This window comes from Sycon ciliatum, chromosome 1 (assembly GCF_964019385.1).
Source record: "Sycon ciliatum chromosome 1, ocSycCili1.1, whole genome shotgun sequence".
NCBI classification, from domain to species: domain Eukaryota; kingdom Metazoa; phylum Porifera; class Calcarea; order Leucosolenida; family Sycettidae; genus Sycon; species Sycon ciliatum.
This window is the reverse complement of record NC_088643.1, coordinates 52,362,485-52,379,231: the sequence shown is the minus strand read 5'-3', so window position 1 is coordinate 52,379,231 and position 16,747 is coordinate 52,362,485. Positions and strand designations below refer to the sequence as shown.

At 46.2% G+C, this 16,747-nt stretch overlaps 1 protein-coding gene across 1 annotated transcript; it reads right to left on the bottom strand.

Annotated features, from left to right (window-relative positions):
- Positions 1-11,931: 11,931 nt before the first annotated feature.
- Positions 11,932-13,399, bottom strand: LOC135830989 (zinc finger protein 572-like). Its single transcript, XM_065343233.1, is given in 1 exon segment — positions 11,932-13,399. A coding segment is annotated over 1 exon segment (966 nt). The 5' UTR covers positions 13,395-13,399; the 3' UTR covers positions 11,932-12,428.
- Between the last annotated feature and the right edge of the window lie 3,348 nt (positions 13,400-16,747).

Sequence of the window (16,747 nt, the reverse complement as noted above, 5' to 3'; positions counted from 1 at the left end):
AGGTGCAGGTGGGAATATATCTCAGTTAGAACCTTCCATGTAGCAGTTGGCAGTCTGTTGGAGTGCGCATCCAAGATACGCTAGAGCTCATAGCCACTTAGTTGTAGAACGTCAGTACCATCCGTCGGTGTAGTGCAATGTTATCGCATGAGCTGATTGTTTAGTAGCTGTTGGTGTTAGTGGACATTATTGCGTAACTTGTAGTTCCTTGGTCCAACACAGAAACACAACGCAAAAACATTCTACACTGATGTGTTTCGGGAGCTCTAGGAAGCAAGCTACAGTTCAGTGGGGTGAAGACAAGGTGATCGTTGTAGGAGTGGAGAATGGACTACAGTCACACTTAGCCATGGATTGCTGTCGCCCATCAGGTGCTGACATATGCGGGACTTGAAGGCCTGCATTGCCTTCGATGCATGGGGCTCCGGGATGACTTGCGCAGGAATGTCGTATCATGCTGCAATGAGGGTGTAGGAGAATGACCTCAGCAGGTAGTTCCGTGCTGTCCAAGCGAGTGGCCATTGCATCTGGAAAGGTTGGCGAGAAGCTAGTTGTCGGCGGGTTCTAGGCGTAGGTGCAGGCGCTGAAGGTCACATGTGGCGGGAGGAGGGCTGGCAGCTGGTGTGGGCCCTCAATGTAGTGTAACTTGAACACGTAATTATGCAAGCCCTGAGACTGCCCTCCTGCGCTGCAGGCTCTGAAGAATCGTGGCAGATCCAACGATCCGCATTGCCTTCTCCTGCACCCTGTCATAGTGTGCTAGCAAGGTGGGATTGGGCTGCACACAATGTGACTAGGCGAGCGTTCTCCAAAGTGGGCCGAATGAACCCCTTATACACGGCAAGGCGGTCCTCATGACCCAGAAGCCAAGCAGCACGGCGCAAGAATCCCAGGCGCTGGCTAGCCTTGACAATGACAGCATGGATATGGCGCTGGACCCCGAGCTTAGATGTGATGCCAAGCAGCTTCAGGTGGTCTGAGTCCGGAATAACCTCGCTAGCAAAGGTGGTTGGTGGAAAGTCAGGGCGCTCTCCAGCACTGCATACAATCAGGCGCTGGCTCTTGGAGGGCTCCAACTGGATCCGCCAATGCTGGTCCCCATGTGGCAAGATTGCTGAGGGTTGTCTGTAAGGATGCTATCTTCTCCTGGAGGTCGTACTTTGGTCTGACTGTACAGGGTAGTGTTATCAGCGAAAGAGCTGAGCCTTAAACCATGCGAGAGCCATTGGTCAATGTCGGCAGCAAATAATATGAAGAGTGTGGGGCCGAGGACGCTTCCTTGGGGCACTCCGGCAGTGATGGGGTACTTCTTGGAAGCGTGGCTTCTAGTTACCACCTATAGGCAGCGGTTACTCAGGTAGTATTGTACTGTATTGTATTTTATTATTTTACTAGGGCATTTTACAGGGTGCCCAAGATGAATGAATTTGTTTTAAAGTTCCTGGCGAAATGAATTGGGGATATGATTTGTGCGAAGTGATTCGGGAAGCGCATTAAAGCGGTCAGCACGAAGGAATGAAAATTAATAGATTTGTATCCAGCTTGAGTTTTTAGTTCGCACAATGGGTAAAGAAAGGGAATTATTGACTTGGCCGCGGGTGACTCTATCTGTGTGAGCGCAGTCACGGCGAAGGGAGAACAGAGAGGAGGAATGAACTGCTGATATTGTGGATGCATTGGAACACGAACAATATGGACTTAGTATGATAATTATATTGTGTCTAAGCTACTTATGTGGTACCTCTCAAGCAAGTATGATGTGGGCGTGAATGTGTCATGCTCAAATATGTATCTAAGCGGTCTGTTACTTACTTGCATCGCAGCTGAACTCTCACGTTGTCAGCGAGACAGTGTACTTAGGCAGTGCTCACGTACTCGAGCTTGCTCTGGACTACTACTGACAAGTAGAACTGCTTTCTGGCCTGGCCAGCAAGTTTCCTCCGTTCACATCGAAAAGCACCTAGTTTCTTTCCAATATCTTCCCTGAGGGAATTCACGTGGGAACTGAAACTTTTAAAAAGTTGAGTCGAGAGTCAGTACCAGGTACTTACCTTCGTCAGACGGGGCAATAACAGTCCAACCACAGACAATGCTCAGGTTAGATGGAGGATGTGAGCTTCTGTCGTGGATCAGTAGTACATGTTGTCGCGTAGCCAAGAGAGAAGAGGTCCGCCGATGCCTACTCGCTTGTTGAGGAGGCCGACGTGAGAGACGCCATCAAACGCACCGGCAATATATCTGATGCTCCCCCCCCCTCTCACACCCGTTCGCTCTGGAGTGCTGTAAGAAGGTCAGCTGTGCCCCGACCACGCCTAAAACATGTAAAACCACACTGGCTGCACTAAACAGTTTCGTGATGGGAGCAGTAAGTTCCTTACATCACTCTTTCAACACCAGAGATGGAATACAGTTAGGTCCAGATGCCTTTGATGGGACTAGCCTTGCTTCTCATACATAAAATATTACTAAATAGAATACCCTTGTATATGCAGGCTTATAATTGGTTCTCCGAAACACGGAATACCCTGAACTCATTCAGTCTCCCACGCGCTGCCTCTACCCTATTCACTAGATCCCCGATCTTTACTGGCTATGTGTTTTGCGCAACATTAACAACGCAGGCCAAGACCAGCACGTCGATGGATAATTTTGTTGCTAAATTCTCTGCTCAATTATAGTTTTCATGTATTTGCATGACATCCTGCTGGTTTGTCTCCTCCTTTGCCTTCTTTGCCTTTTATTTGCATTCTTTTATCTGTTTTACTGCTGGGGTTGGCTTTCACCCTTGTCTCAGTTTTACTGGCCCTCATCATGATGTGCCATGAGATAATGATATAAAATTAATACAAATACAATCGCTCGCGAAGCAGAGTGGAATCGTCTGACATTATCGAATGCCAGTCGTGACCGTGGTAAAATGCCCTAAGTCTGTTCCAGTCAGCACTGTCGTATTTCCACACCTTGTGAGAGGCTGTTGGATCGCGGCGTGCGGAAACCGCTTTGAAGTTGCATATCAAAATGGCATGATCGGACCTGCCGAGGGGAACAAGCACGTTGGTTGATACTGTGGTAGTGAAGTCGGAGAGACCTAGGTCTAGCGTATTTTCACCGAGTGTTGGATGGTGTATATGCTGGTCGAGGTGGTGGGCTGCACACAACACTCCCAAGGCTTCCCCAGCGACAGTTGTTTTTTTACTGCGAAGCCACTCTTAACAACTTCCACGGGAGAACAAGACGACTGAAAAGGCAAGACTGAAGACTCACAAATTACGTATGCTCGTCTCACGCATGCACACGAAATAAGAGACAGCTTGGGGAATATCATCATACAGAGAGGATGTACATTGCTCTACAACACCTGCCCCTCCCCCCCCTCCCTTGATGACATGAATTTTAGGCTCCAGCGGATTATGCTCGCGAAATCATGGAATTATGCTTTTATTTTTTTCGTGGCATGTCAAGACAGCCAATTGAATTGAGGAGAGTGTGAGACCAACCACGGAAGAAGAGAAAAAAAGAAAATGAAGAGCACATACACAAAGTGGGAAGGGATTAGCAACTTACAAAGCAATGGGATGCTCAGCGAGCTATGCAGCGGAAGTGGTGACTGCGACTTGGTTTACTGGTTGATACTGAAGTGCTGTCTGACGAGGGTACGGAATTTGGGCATATCTGGAGCTTGTCTAACACTGGGAGGCAGTTGGAGCCACGTGGCGTAGGAGGAAAAGAAAGGGGAAATTACGAATAGGGTAGACCTAGCTAGGGGAGACGAACGCAGCTTCGGGTGGTGCCGCCTGAATTGAACCAATTAAGGGACTGTCAATGAGCAGGGTGCTGGTCAAGAAAAATTGAATGTGCCAGGGTGCACTTGGATGTATCAAGGTAATGTTGCAGAGTGGTAGTGGATGCAGCAGCATACAAGTCTAGATTTGAGATATTACGATCAGTACGAAATATGATGCGCAGTATACGGCGATGGAGAACTTCTAATTTACCTATGTGGGTTTTGTTAATGGTAGACCAGGCAGGGAAGCCGTACGTGAAGAGGGGAAGAATGTATGATTTATAAAAATTAATCCGGCAATTTTGGGGCAAATGGGACAAGTGACTTGACATTATGCCGACAGATCGGCATACCTTGGACGACACATGATCAGCATGGTGAGACCAGGAGTAGGGTCCAGCGGATAATGCTCCGAAAATGTTCGTATAATGCTAACCATAATGCTCCAGCAACTGCCTTATAATGCTGATTATAATGCTTCAGCAAGGGATATAATGCTCTTGGTTTGGGACAAAAAATGGAAGAAAGTCTGCAAATGGTCAATAAATAATATTCGCGGGATCCGCGTTAGCATCACTTGAATGTTCAGAAACACACAAGCTATAGCCTTCGCTTCCGCAGGCCACCACTATACCTTTCCACCTAAGTGGCGAATGCAGACCTCACAAGTGAGTCAGGGGAGAGGAGGTGAGTCTCTCAACCAATCGGGCGTGTAACGGCCCATAACCCTGTAAACTGCATCCTTGTTATCCTCACTCGAGCTGTGAGTACCCAGTTGACCGTGGGTGTCGGCGCAGTTCAACGCGCGTAAAAAGTTATTTTACACGCTCCCTGCTGCCAGCGCGGGTCTCAAACTCGGGACCTCATGATTCGCAGGCAGGCCTGCAAACCAATCGGCCATATGCGTTGGTCAAACTTCCAGGAAATTATGCATATCGTCGATCTGCATCTGAAGTTGCCACCTTATCTCTCACGAGCTTCACAACCGTAAGTTCTTAGCACTATAAGACATGATCGCTTCTCCATTAATTGCTTTCCATTCCAACTTTGATGCAGGGTTGTGGCAGAATAGTCGTGTATCAAATTATTCCCCTTATTATCCAGGTAGTGAGAGATGAAACCATTATTGCAGGAAGTCATTCATTGTTGGGATGAAGTTAATCTTGGCAAATAGTATTCATGCCTGCAGACAAGCTGTCACTGGATCCACTCTGTGAATAATGCCTTCATCTGAAACACCAGACGTGAGGCCAGCTCCTGAGATCCGATCTCAGATGGAGAGCCCTCCCATTTGCGGAAATCCTGAAAACACGTGGTCAGAAGTTATTTTGCCACTCTACATCCTTTGCTTGTGCTCTCATCTTCTCGTTGAGATGGTGTGTAGACGTATGGCTTGCCACAATACTCTTCCTTTCTGATAGCATTTGACTGTAGGCCTGGCATTACAACCGCCCACAACTAACTGAACGTGCTTCATCAGGAAAGTAAGACAGGTGCTGCTGAGAAATCGACTTGGTACTGAGTCCATGAGAAATTCTAGTTCTTTCCGAGCCGCCTGAGCTGGACTCAGCAAAGGCAGTTCTTTTGGAAAGAGCTCTTTCTGTATAAAGCCGCTCCTTCATCCTGGTCCAAATTTAGCAATGCATCAGTGCCTACTTCAGTATCGCTGGAGATGCTGTCGCCAGAGCCTCTGGCACAACTAGAAAACTCTTCTTGGTCTGTTTGATATGCACTTCGCGTATGTCTCCTCCATAGCTCTCCATTATTCTAAAAGTATAAGAAACCTCGTAAATAATTTCTCCGGATTTGTGTCACTTGAACTGCCTCGGATCGGCCTCGGTTGGGCATGCTTCACAAATGGCTTGTATAATTACTTGACCACATCGCTACAATCATAACGCTTTTATGTAGCAATAGTAATGTAGCGTTAGTGCTAAAGGTGTACGATGCATAGTGCTCAAATGCCCGGAATGGGAGGAGCGTAGTACGCAAGAGGTACACAAAAGGAGTAAAATAGGGCGGTTTCGTTGTTACTCAGAGTTTCATGGCAAAAACCAATCATCAGACAACATCTCATGATGATTATTATTATTATTATTAATTCAACATCTCCTGGCTCGTCAGAAGACTGCCAATATATATGAGAAGTCGGGTGGTAGCCAACCACGGCGAACTGAATAATAAGGAGAGAAATAAAGAGAGTACTGCAAGGGCCGATTGTTGCCAAAAACCTGGGATTTCCCGATATTAACCACTATGAAACTCGTTATGCCGCTCAAACCTCACATAATGCTCGTTTTGTTCCTTTCTAATGCTCCATGATGCTCGGATAGTCGTATAATGCCGAATATAATGCCGGCATTATCCGCTGGACCCTAACCAGGAGAGGGCGGAATCTATGACAATGCCAAGGTGTTTATGGTGGGGCGCTACAGAGATAGGGTGACCGGGATTTATTTATTTATTTATTTATATATTTCTGCACCTCGTGGCATGTCAAGACAGCCAATTGAATTGAGGAGAGGGTGAGACCAACCACGGAAGAAGGGAAAAAAAGAAAATGAAGAGCACGTACACAAAGTGGGAAGGGATTAGCAACTTACAAAGCAATGGGATGCTCAGCGAGCTATGCAGCGGAAGTGGTGACTGTGACTTTGTTTACTGGGAGAAACTGAAGTGCTGTCTGACGAGGGTACGGAATTTGGGCATATCTGGGGCTTGTCTAATACTGGGAGGCAGTTGGAGCCACGTGGAGTAGGAGGAAAAGAAAGGGGAATTTACGAATAGGGTAGACCTAGCTAGGGGGAGACGAACGCAGCTTCGGGTGGTGCCGCCTGAATTGAACCAATTAAGGGACTGTAAATGAGCAGGGTGCTGGTCAAGAAAAATTGAATGTGCCAGGGTGCACTTGAAAGCATCAAGGTAATGTTGCAGAGTGGTAGTGGATGCAGCAGCATACAAGTCTAGATTTGTGATATAACGATCAGTACGAAATATGATGCGGAGTATACGGCGATGGAGAACTTCTAATTTACCTATGTGGGTTTTGTTAATGGTAGACCAGGCAGGGAAGCCGTACGTGAAGAGGGGAAGAATGTATGATTATTTTATAAAAATTAATCCGGCAATTTTGGGGCAAATGGGACAAGTGACTTGACATTATGCCGACAGATCGGCATACTTTGGACGACACATGATCAGCATGGTGAGACCAGGAAAGGGCGGAATCTATGACAATGCCAAGGTGTTTATGGTGGGGTGCTACAGAGATAGGGTGACCGGGATCATCGGGAAAGTGGAAGATGGGCACTGGATCTGTGGGAGGGGGAAAAAGGAGGAGCTCGGTTTTGGTCACATTTGGCTTAAGGTACCAAGTGCTCATCCAGTGAACAATGTCGTTGATACAGGTCTGAACTTTGGGGTACAGGGTGGCGTGAGATGGGGAGGAAGCAAGGACAGTGGTATCATCTGCAAACAAAGAAATATTGGGAATTGAATAGGGGAGGTCATTAATGTATGTGGGGAAGAGCAGGGGACCTAAAATGGAGCCCTGGGGCACTCCGGATGTCACAGACTCGGGGTCAGATAAGGTTCCATTTACTGTGACGCACTGATTTCGGTCCAAGAGGTAGCTAGTTATCCAGGCGATTAGGGAGCCGGAGACACCATGGGCACGAAGTTTGGCGATCAGGCCCTTGTGCCACACGGTGTCGAAGGCCTTGGAGAGGTCGAAGAAACAGATGCAGGAGACCTGCCGCAGGTCTTTTAGGGAGCAGAGGTCTTGGATTATGCGGGACAATTGCAGGGATGTGTTGTTCTTACGACGGAAGCCAGATTGTGCGCGGTGAAGAAGAGGGGAGATATGGTCGTACAAGCGATCGTACACTATTCTCTCTAGCAGTTTGGAGACGCAGGACAGGAGGGAGATTGGTCGGTAATTAGACGGGTTGTTCTTGTCGCCTTTATTTTGTACACTGGAATGACAGTGGCTGACTTCCATCGTCCCGGATCATCGGGAAAGTGGAAGATGGGCACTGGATCTGTGGGAGGGGGAAAAAGGAGGGGCTCGGTTTTGGTCACATTTGGCTTAAGGAACCAAGTGCTCATCCAGTGAACAATGTCGTTGATACAGGTCTGAACTTTGGGATACAGGGTGGCGTGAGATGGGGAGGAAGCACTTTCATGGATTCTCGCATGATGCTTTGGCACGTGGGGATACATAATCACTTTGTTGTACTTATGGAGCCCCAAAGTTCGGAAAATTGTGCCTTTTTCGTACTTGCAAGCTGCCATAAGTACAACAATATGTTACACGAGTATCCCTATACTAGGCACCGGCGGATTATGCCGGCTTAATTATTGGCATAATTTGGTGGTTGAAAATTTGGAGCATAATTTGGCATCCTTTCGGAGGTAGGAACATAACTACAATGTCATGATTATATTACAGTTCTAGTATGTAGGCTACACAATTGTGTAAATGGCACCTGATCAGTGTTGGTGGTCTGCATGGTAAAGGATTCGGAGGTCATGCAGCAGCTGGGGCCGCGCAGATAGTGTTTTCAATGAAAAGCAGGGTAGAAATCATGGCAATACATTTCTGTATGCTCGAACTCGTCTTCTTCAAAGTAGTTCTTTCTCACTCTGATACAGTACAGTCATGTAGCAGAAGATGCGAGTGAATCAGCCTTTATCATCCCGGGCGGACGAGATAGTGACGGGTAGTGCGCAAAACTCTGCGTACATGTACATGTTCATTATGCATGTTACGAAGTCATGACCTCTGGATTTTAGCCGGCATGACTGTGCAGGCTATGGATATTGCTCTAATAAAAAAAATAGAGGTATAGTTGATGTTCGGTCATGATGGAAGGAGGGGTGGAGCTGCGGGAGAGATGAGCTGATTATTCCCAGGGTGAGGGTGACATCTGTTGGACGAGTATGATGATTACGAAGACAGTTGAATATGATAATAAAGGTACATGTATCTCAAACCAATTTGCCAATGAAAACATCATTTTACAAAAGAACTTTAAAGAAGTCAATTAATGAATATTATTATTATTAAAAGCATGTCCGTGTAGGTGGCGGGGGTGCCACTTTCGCTTATGTCATTCAGGATTGATGTCTGAAGAGTAATACGATACAATGATACAATGAAATGACAGAAGTGACGTCAACAAAATCCGTTAGCAACAATACCAATAGGACTAATGGAAAACTTCATCCAAAGTTTAAAATAAAATAGAATATGCGTACAACATGTCTGGCGGAATCACGTGGATCACGAGAATCACGTGGATCACGAGAATCAGTCCTGTAAGGTGGGGCGGGCTCCACGCCATGCCTGTTGGTCCGCTGCCATTGTGCGGACTGCGTCAGCATCTAGCCGCTGGTGGAGGGTAAGTCCATGCCATGATGACAGTGCCGTCTGCAAGACCATTACCAAAGTCGTCCAAGGTAATGAATATAGAAGAAGTAATGTTTTCTCCTTTCCATGTTGATCTCTAGCATGCATGGACACCTGGTATGGGGATACTCGTGTATTTCGTTGTACTTATGGCCACTTGCAAGTACGAAAAAGGCACCATTTCCCTAACTTTGAGGCTCCTTAAGTACAACAGAGTGAATATGTATCCCCGCGTGCCAAAGCATAATATGAGGATTTTTCGAGCATAATGCGAGAATCCATGAAAGCATAATTCCATGATTTGTTGTTGTTGTTGTTGAGTTTTATTTAAAGTCGCAACACAAACAGGCGATGGCGCCTTCTTTTATACATGTGAGCGACATGACACATTTAATAATAATAGTAATGGGGAGAGGAGGAGAAAAAAATCACAAGTGAAAGAGTCAGTGAAGGTAACTGAATAGGTTACAGATAGATCTGCGGGAAAAAGAACACTGTTGAAAACCGAAAGCGAAACTGACCGAAGGATTGACCATTGGTAACCAGATAAAAAAATGACCTATTTTGAATACTTTGACGCTTTCGAGAGAGCACAGAAATGGGCGTGACAAGGTTCACAGCGCATCATGGGCGGTGTCTTGTTCCAGAGAATGGCACCAATGAACTGGATCGTTTTGGTCAGCTCCACGGGTGCAATCACTCTGTTCTGGCGTAGTAATTCCTAAACAGGACACTTGAATGGCCATGAATGCAGCAGCGAACGAATATTAGGATTTTCGCTGCCAGGGCGTCCTCGAGGGTAGGAAGACAGAGTCTCTCGAAGAGCCCTGCAGTGGAAGTCCACGGCGGAAAGCCAAAGAATTGCAGATTGCAGCTTTCGTCATGTCCATGTTTCTGGCCATCAGAGACGGATAGATTGCATTGAACGCGTATGTTAATCTGGACATGATCATTGCATGATTTCGTGAGCATAATCCGCCGGAGCCTACCCTATACCAAGGTGTCCATGCATGCCGCTAGTGATTATCATGGAAAAGGGAAAACATTACTTCTATAAATTCATTAAATGAAAAGGCGACGAGGATAACTATATTAATGCGATTAATAGTATAAGTGAAGCGGACATTACAAAATAATGAATGAGAATACATGTATCTAAAATGGTTGTTCCTAATCGATTTTCTTGAGACTATCATCAGCTTCATTTCACTCACCTTTTGTAGTAGCTCACACCGTCGGAACACTCTCACATCTTTTCTTCTAATTTCTTTCGTCTTCTCTCCCACTATATTTTTTTCTTTTCACACCTCGCCTTGTATACTTCCCACTATCCTATAACCTATAAGTAGTTTGTTTCTCCGTATAGTCTCTATTTATCCCTGATGATAGTCTCAAGAAAATCGATTAGGAACAACCATTTTAGATACATGTATTCTCATTCATCATTTTGTAATGTCCGCTTCACTTATACTATTAATCGCATTAATAAATTCATTAGTTGACTTTTGACTTCATTTGTACCTTAGTAAAAATATGTTTTCATTGCCAAATCAGTTTGAGTTACCTTTGAAAATTATCATGTTTAACTGTCTTCGTAATCGTCATACTCGTCCAACCGATATGTCACCCTCACCCTGCGAATAATCAGCTCATCTCTTCCGTAGCTCCACCTCTCCTTCAATCATGACCGAACACCAACTATACCTCAATTTCTTTTAATTATTATAGCAATGTCCGAAGCCTGCACAGACATGGCTGCTAAAATCCAGAGGTCATGACTTCGTAACATGAATAACGTACATGTACGCAGAGTCAGTTTGCGGACTACCCGTCACTATCTCGTCCGCCCCAGGATACCTGATAAAGGCTGATTCACTCGCATCTTCTGCTACATGTACTGTATCAGTCTGAGAGAGAACATTGAAGGAGCCGAGTTCGACCATACAATAATGTATTGCCATGATTTCTACCCTCCTTTTCATTGAAAAGTTGAAAACACTCTCTGCAGTGCATGCAGTGCCTCCAACTTCAAGCCCTTTACCATGCAGACCACCAGGACTAATCAGCAGTGTCTGCTCCGGCGCCGGGTGAGCCGGGTAATCCACCCGGTTGGGCGGCGCTTGGACCTGGTTTAAAATATAGTACCGGGTCACCTGTGACCCGGTTGGTACTGTACACTTTCGAACTTTGAAAGGACTGACTACATGGCTTGTACATGTATGTGTCAGATACTTCTTCTTCTTTCGCAATTTTCTAATTCCTGTCCTCTCTTTTCTAAATGCGGCTTATCCATTAGCCTTTATATCATTGGGCGTCATGTGTACCCGGCTCCGACCCGGTTGAATTGGTTGCGCCAGGTACACGTGTACCCGGTTGTCTTACAATCCTGGAGCAGACACTGATTAGGTGCATTGTACACAGTTGTGTAGCCTGCATACTAGACCTGTGGTACAATCATGTAGTTATGCTCCTACCTCCAAAAGGATGCCAAATAATAATTATGCTACAAATTTTCAACCACCAAACTATGCCAATAATTATGCCGGCATAATCCGCCGGTGCCTAATGACAATCCACAAATATATTTTGATGTTGATTGTTTGTAGTGAGAATTCAAGTCGGCAGGAAAACCGCGAGCTACCATGTAGGGAGCAACACATTTTCCCCTGTTTCTTTGTTTGTTTACCTTTTTTGAATTCACAAATCCAAAACGGGTACATGGAATAAACGACCAAAACATTCCACATACACAACAGCAACATGCAGCAACAGGAAATACAGCAAAAGAGAAAAGCCATAAACCAACAAGGTAACATTGTAGCAAAACTCGACAATCCAAAATGCGACTAAAACTATACGCGAGACAAGAGACAGGGGAAGCAGGAGACAGGGGGAATTAAATCATTCCGAAAACCAATATAATACCCTGTACATAATTATACTGTTTTGCAATATATCAATCAAAGACGTGAGGGTGTTGATAGCGGAGGGTGTTAGGATGACTGCAGCAGCAAATGCAGTTTAGGCCAGGATACTACATGTACACACACACACACTTGTCGGATCATTCTATTGCTCAAATTCCACACAGTGCACGCCAGCACAGAAATCATGTTTCCAAAAACGTACACCCCTATAACATCATTTCCTGGCGCTGTTATCTTCTGATTTGGTGCTCCTGCCGACATTGTCGTGTTTGAACTGGAGATGCTGGTCCAATAGAGCAGTGTCTGTTCAGTTGCATCCACTTGCAGGTTTGGCTTGCTTCTCAATATTCGCCTTGTGGCGACGAACATGCCGGTTGCGATCGAAGGACTGTGAGAATGCCTGTTCACATCCCGGGATTGTGCACATATATGGTTTTTAACCTGTGTGTGTTCTCTTGTGCACAGTTAGATTATACTTCCTCTTGAAGGTTTTTCCACACTCCATGCACTGATATGGCCTCTCACCTATGTGTGTTCTCTTGTGCACAGTTAGATGACACTTCCGTTTGAAGGTTTTTCCACACTCTATGCACTGATATGGCCTCTCACCTGTGTGTGTTCTCTTGTGCACATTAAGATTATAATTCGTCTTGAAGGTTTTTCCACACTCTATGCAAGGATATGGCCTCTCGCCAGTGTGCACTGATATGTGTCTTTTGAAGGCCGACGGATACGAGAAACTCTTTTTGCATTCCGGGCAGACTAGTTTGGCTTTGGCAGATTTTGTAGGTTCTTTAGTCGAAGGCTGCTGTCCAAGTAAGTAACTCTGTGGTAGTGGCTCGCTGAGGTCGTGTTTATGTGGTGGCATTACCTGTAACCTTGGAATATGTGGCGGCTTGTGATGTTGTTGTAGTCGTTGTTGTTGTAGGCCTCTTGCTAGTGATGGTGATAGCAAGACATCACTACCACGCGATGGCGCAAAAAAATCATGATTTAATCCTGTATTTACATCGGAGGGTATGGCGGTAGAGACGTTTGGCAGGTAGGGAAAGATTGCTGCATCACTCAAGCCGTTGAATAGGTTAGGCTGAATGAGTGGTTCCGCCGCACCTGGGTTAAAGGAGAATGGTGTCGCTGAGTTATTGGGTTCTTTCATTGACAGCTGCTGGCCGAGTAGGATGCTCTTTGGAAGTGGCTCACTGAGGTGACGACGACTTGGTGGCATCTCCGGTAAACTTGGAATATGTTGTCGTCCTTGCCTTGACACGACCATCGCATTCATGTCACCAGTAGGCGCAAACACATCATGAGGGGAATCCTATATTTCCAAATGAGCCGACGCCTTTAGAAACTTGTGGCGGGAACGGAAAGAGTGCTGCATCACTCAAACTGTTGGAATGTTGCTGGTTATCCGGCATTAGGCTATGCGGAAGGATCGGTGCCGCCTGACCTTGGACCTTGGAGAATGTTGTCGCTGGGTTTTCAGGTTCTTTCATCGACGGCTGCTTTCCGAATACGTTACTCTGTGGTAGTGACTGGCTGAGTTCGTGTTGACTTGGTAGCAATTCAAGTAAGCCGGGACTATTTGGCGGCTGGAGATGCTGTCGGCCTGACTGTGAGGCCATTGCTGGCGCTGGTGCTGCCGTCAACTTACTATCACCCAAATGCGCAAACGCATCATGATGTACGAGTCGTGTGTTCATATTGGAGCCCGTGCCCGTAAAGACTTCTGGCAAGGAGGACAAAAGTACTCCATCAAACAAGTTGTCATGGTGCTCGTGATCCTTAAGCTGAAGATTTGGTGCCGCCAAACCTTGTAGGTAGGAGAATGGTGTCGATGCGCTGCGTGATTGGTCTTGTGGAAACAAAGCGTCGTGAGCATAGTGGTTTGAAGCTACACCACTCTGACTGAGTTGATCAAAGGTAAACTGGCTCATCCTGCCTGCGTTGCTATTGTCCATGGCAAAGACTATAATTCATAAGTCGGCACAGAAACAAATTGGAGAGGTTCTGAACAAGGGTTGCAGTGAATAGGCATGAATCTGGGTGGTGGTACGAGTTAATAGGGAGTTGATGGTAATGAGATTCGATGTTGAGGTGTAGGTGGGAATGTCCCTCTGTTAGTGGTGCTGGAGTTATGCAATGTTAGTGCTGCGGGTCGATACAGGTGAGAAAGAGGAACTTGTTAGGGGTGTAGGTGCGTAGTCTAACCATATGTGTTGGTGTGCGTGGAAGATAGACGTTGCAAATGTGGCAAGTCATGCTCAATAGGATAGGTGTGTCAGGGTGATGGTGTGCTGCAGTAGTCTGCCATCAGCTGAAGGCGGGTGAGGTGTGGTAATGTGGGCTAAAATTGAGAGTCTGTGATCTAAAGTAGAAGAGTGTGTAATGTGAGTGTGCATGCACTGGGGGGGGGGGGGCTTTTTGATAAGCAAAAAACCTTTTTTTTGACTCACAAATATTTTCGTGCATTTGCTCTTGTTCTGCGCACTCCGTTGAACCTGCCATCGTGGTCTTTGTTTTTCCTCGTGGTAGTTGAAGTTGCCCGCCCACCCACCCTGGTTTCATGGGAGTCGTCCGCTGTTCTTCTTGACAATCTATGCCTATGTGTGTGGCTTATGATTATGACATACACCGGTTATTACATACCATTTCTTGCTATCTCTATTCTTGGGTCTGACTGGCAGCGGGGCAGGAATTAATGAAATAGAAAGGTTTTTTGGCCGAAAGGCGTGTTTTTCCTCTAGCCCGGTTGAGCGGTCGCGGCTAGGAATGTAGGGAGTCATTGTTTTTCAGGCGCTCCCCTGCTGCCCAGTCACCCATGCTCACCACTGGCCATGCTGTTTCACTTGATTTCACGGCCTTTTCTCCCGCTTGCTGGCGGTTCTTTGATGGATTTAGATGTTTTTCGGCTATTTATCTATTATGTGGCTGCGAGTGTGGTTTTTTGCTTCTACTCATTTCTGGAAAACCACCACGGTGGTGAGTGTGATTGCTCTGGTAGACCACTACCCCATGTACTGAACAGTCGCTTTGTGAGTGAAAACAGATAGTTAGTGGTGCTGGAATTAACGCAGGATAAGAGCTGCGGATCGATACATGTGAGAAAGAGTAAATTGTAGGGGTGTAGGAGTATATATTAATCATAGGTGTTGGCGTGCGTACAAGATAGACCATTCCAAATGCGGCAAGTTATGATTGATAGGGTAAGGGTGTCAGGTGGATGGTGTGCTAGTCAGCAATCATGTGAAGGTGGGTGAGAAGTGATGATCTGGGCAAAAACTGAGAGGTTGTGATTGAAAGTATAATAGAGATGTATTAGCGCGTGCATGGCGTGTGTGCATGAACTGGGGCTGTATTGTGTAGTTATTAATGGGGAGGGGGGGGGGGGGATACAATCATAATTATCTTACTGGCTCTTTGAGGTGTCGTTTGCTTGCTTCTTGGCATAATGCACACTGAACCCATCGTGTGTTTTAGGTCAGCACTCACATGCATGGTTATGTGCACGCCTGTGCAATTTTCTACCTGGAGAGTATTATTATTATTATTATGCTCTATTCGCGTTAGCATCAGTGAGCTTATAAAGCTCACATATAGCCTTCGCTTAAGCCGCAAGAAGGAGCAAGTGAGCGCGAGGAAGCGCAATGCACACAGAGCGTCAAAACAAAACAAAAAAAAACAAAACAAAAAAAAACAAAACAAAACAAAAACAACAAAAAAAACAGAAAAAAGAGACAAGCTGCAAGAAGGAGCAAGTGAATGCGAGGAAGCACAGTGCACATCAAGCATCACAATCACAAAAAAGACAAGATGGAAACGCAAAGTTATGTCCATTGTTGCATTAGCGGCTACATACAGCCTTCACCAGGTCCTGCCACTGAGGGCGATCCTGGGCGAGCTGCTGCAGCCTGTTTCAGTCATCTCCATTATCTATATATAAAGGTATAAATTATGTCCATTGTTTCATTAGCAGCTACATACAGCCTTCACCAGTTCCCGCCACTGTCGACGGTCTTGGGCAAGCTGCTGCAGCATGTTCAAGTCATCGCCAGTCTCTAGGGCGGTATTATTTTTCAGCTTTTTGAGATCATTATTGAGCGTTCGCGGGAGCGTTGTTCTTGGGCGTCCCCTAAAGCTGGGGCCGTTACCCCCTAAGAAGTAAGCTCCCATGGCACGTCTGGCTGGGGCTGCCTCTTCCAAACGCAGCACATGACCAAACAGCCTCCATCTGGCATCTCTGATGATTCGGCTCACGGGGCGAGATTCTGTGCGTTTATACAGGGAAGTGTTCTTTATTATGAGCGGGTATTTAATGCCTATCACTGTTCGCAGCTGCTGCCTGTGGAACGAGTCCAATTTCCGCTCCTGTGTCCCCGTGAGGCTCCACGTGCCACAGTTATAAAGCAGGATTGGTAGAATGAAGCTATTATAGAGGCGCACTCGTAGAGACTCTCTGATGTGTTGCCCTCTCAGCCATATCACCCACATCCGGTGAAGTGCGCTTGTAGCCAACCGCTTTCGTCTGCCTATGTCCTCATCCACTCCAAGCATCGAGCCCAGCTTTATTGTGTGTCGCCACTGTTCCTCTATTCGATCCTTTTGTCTGCTTATCATGGTGTGTTC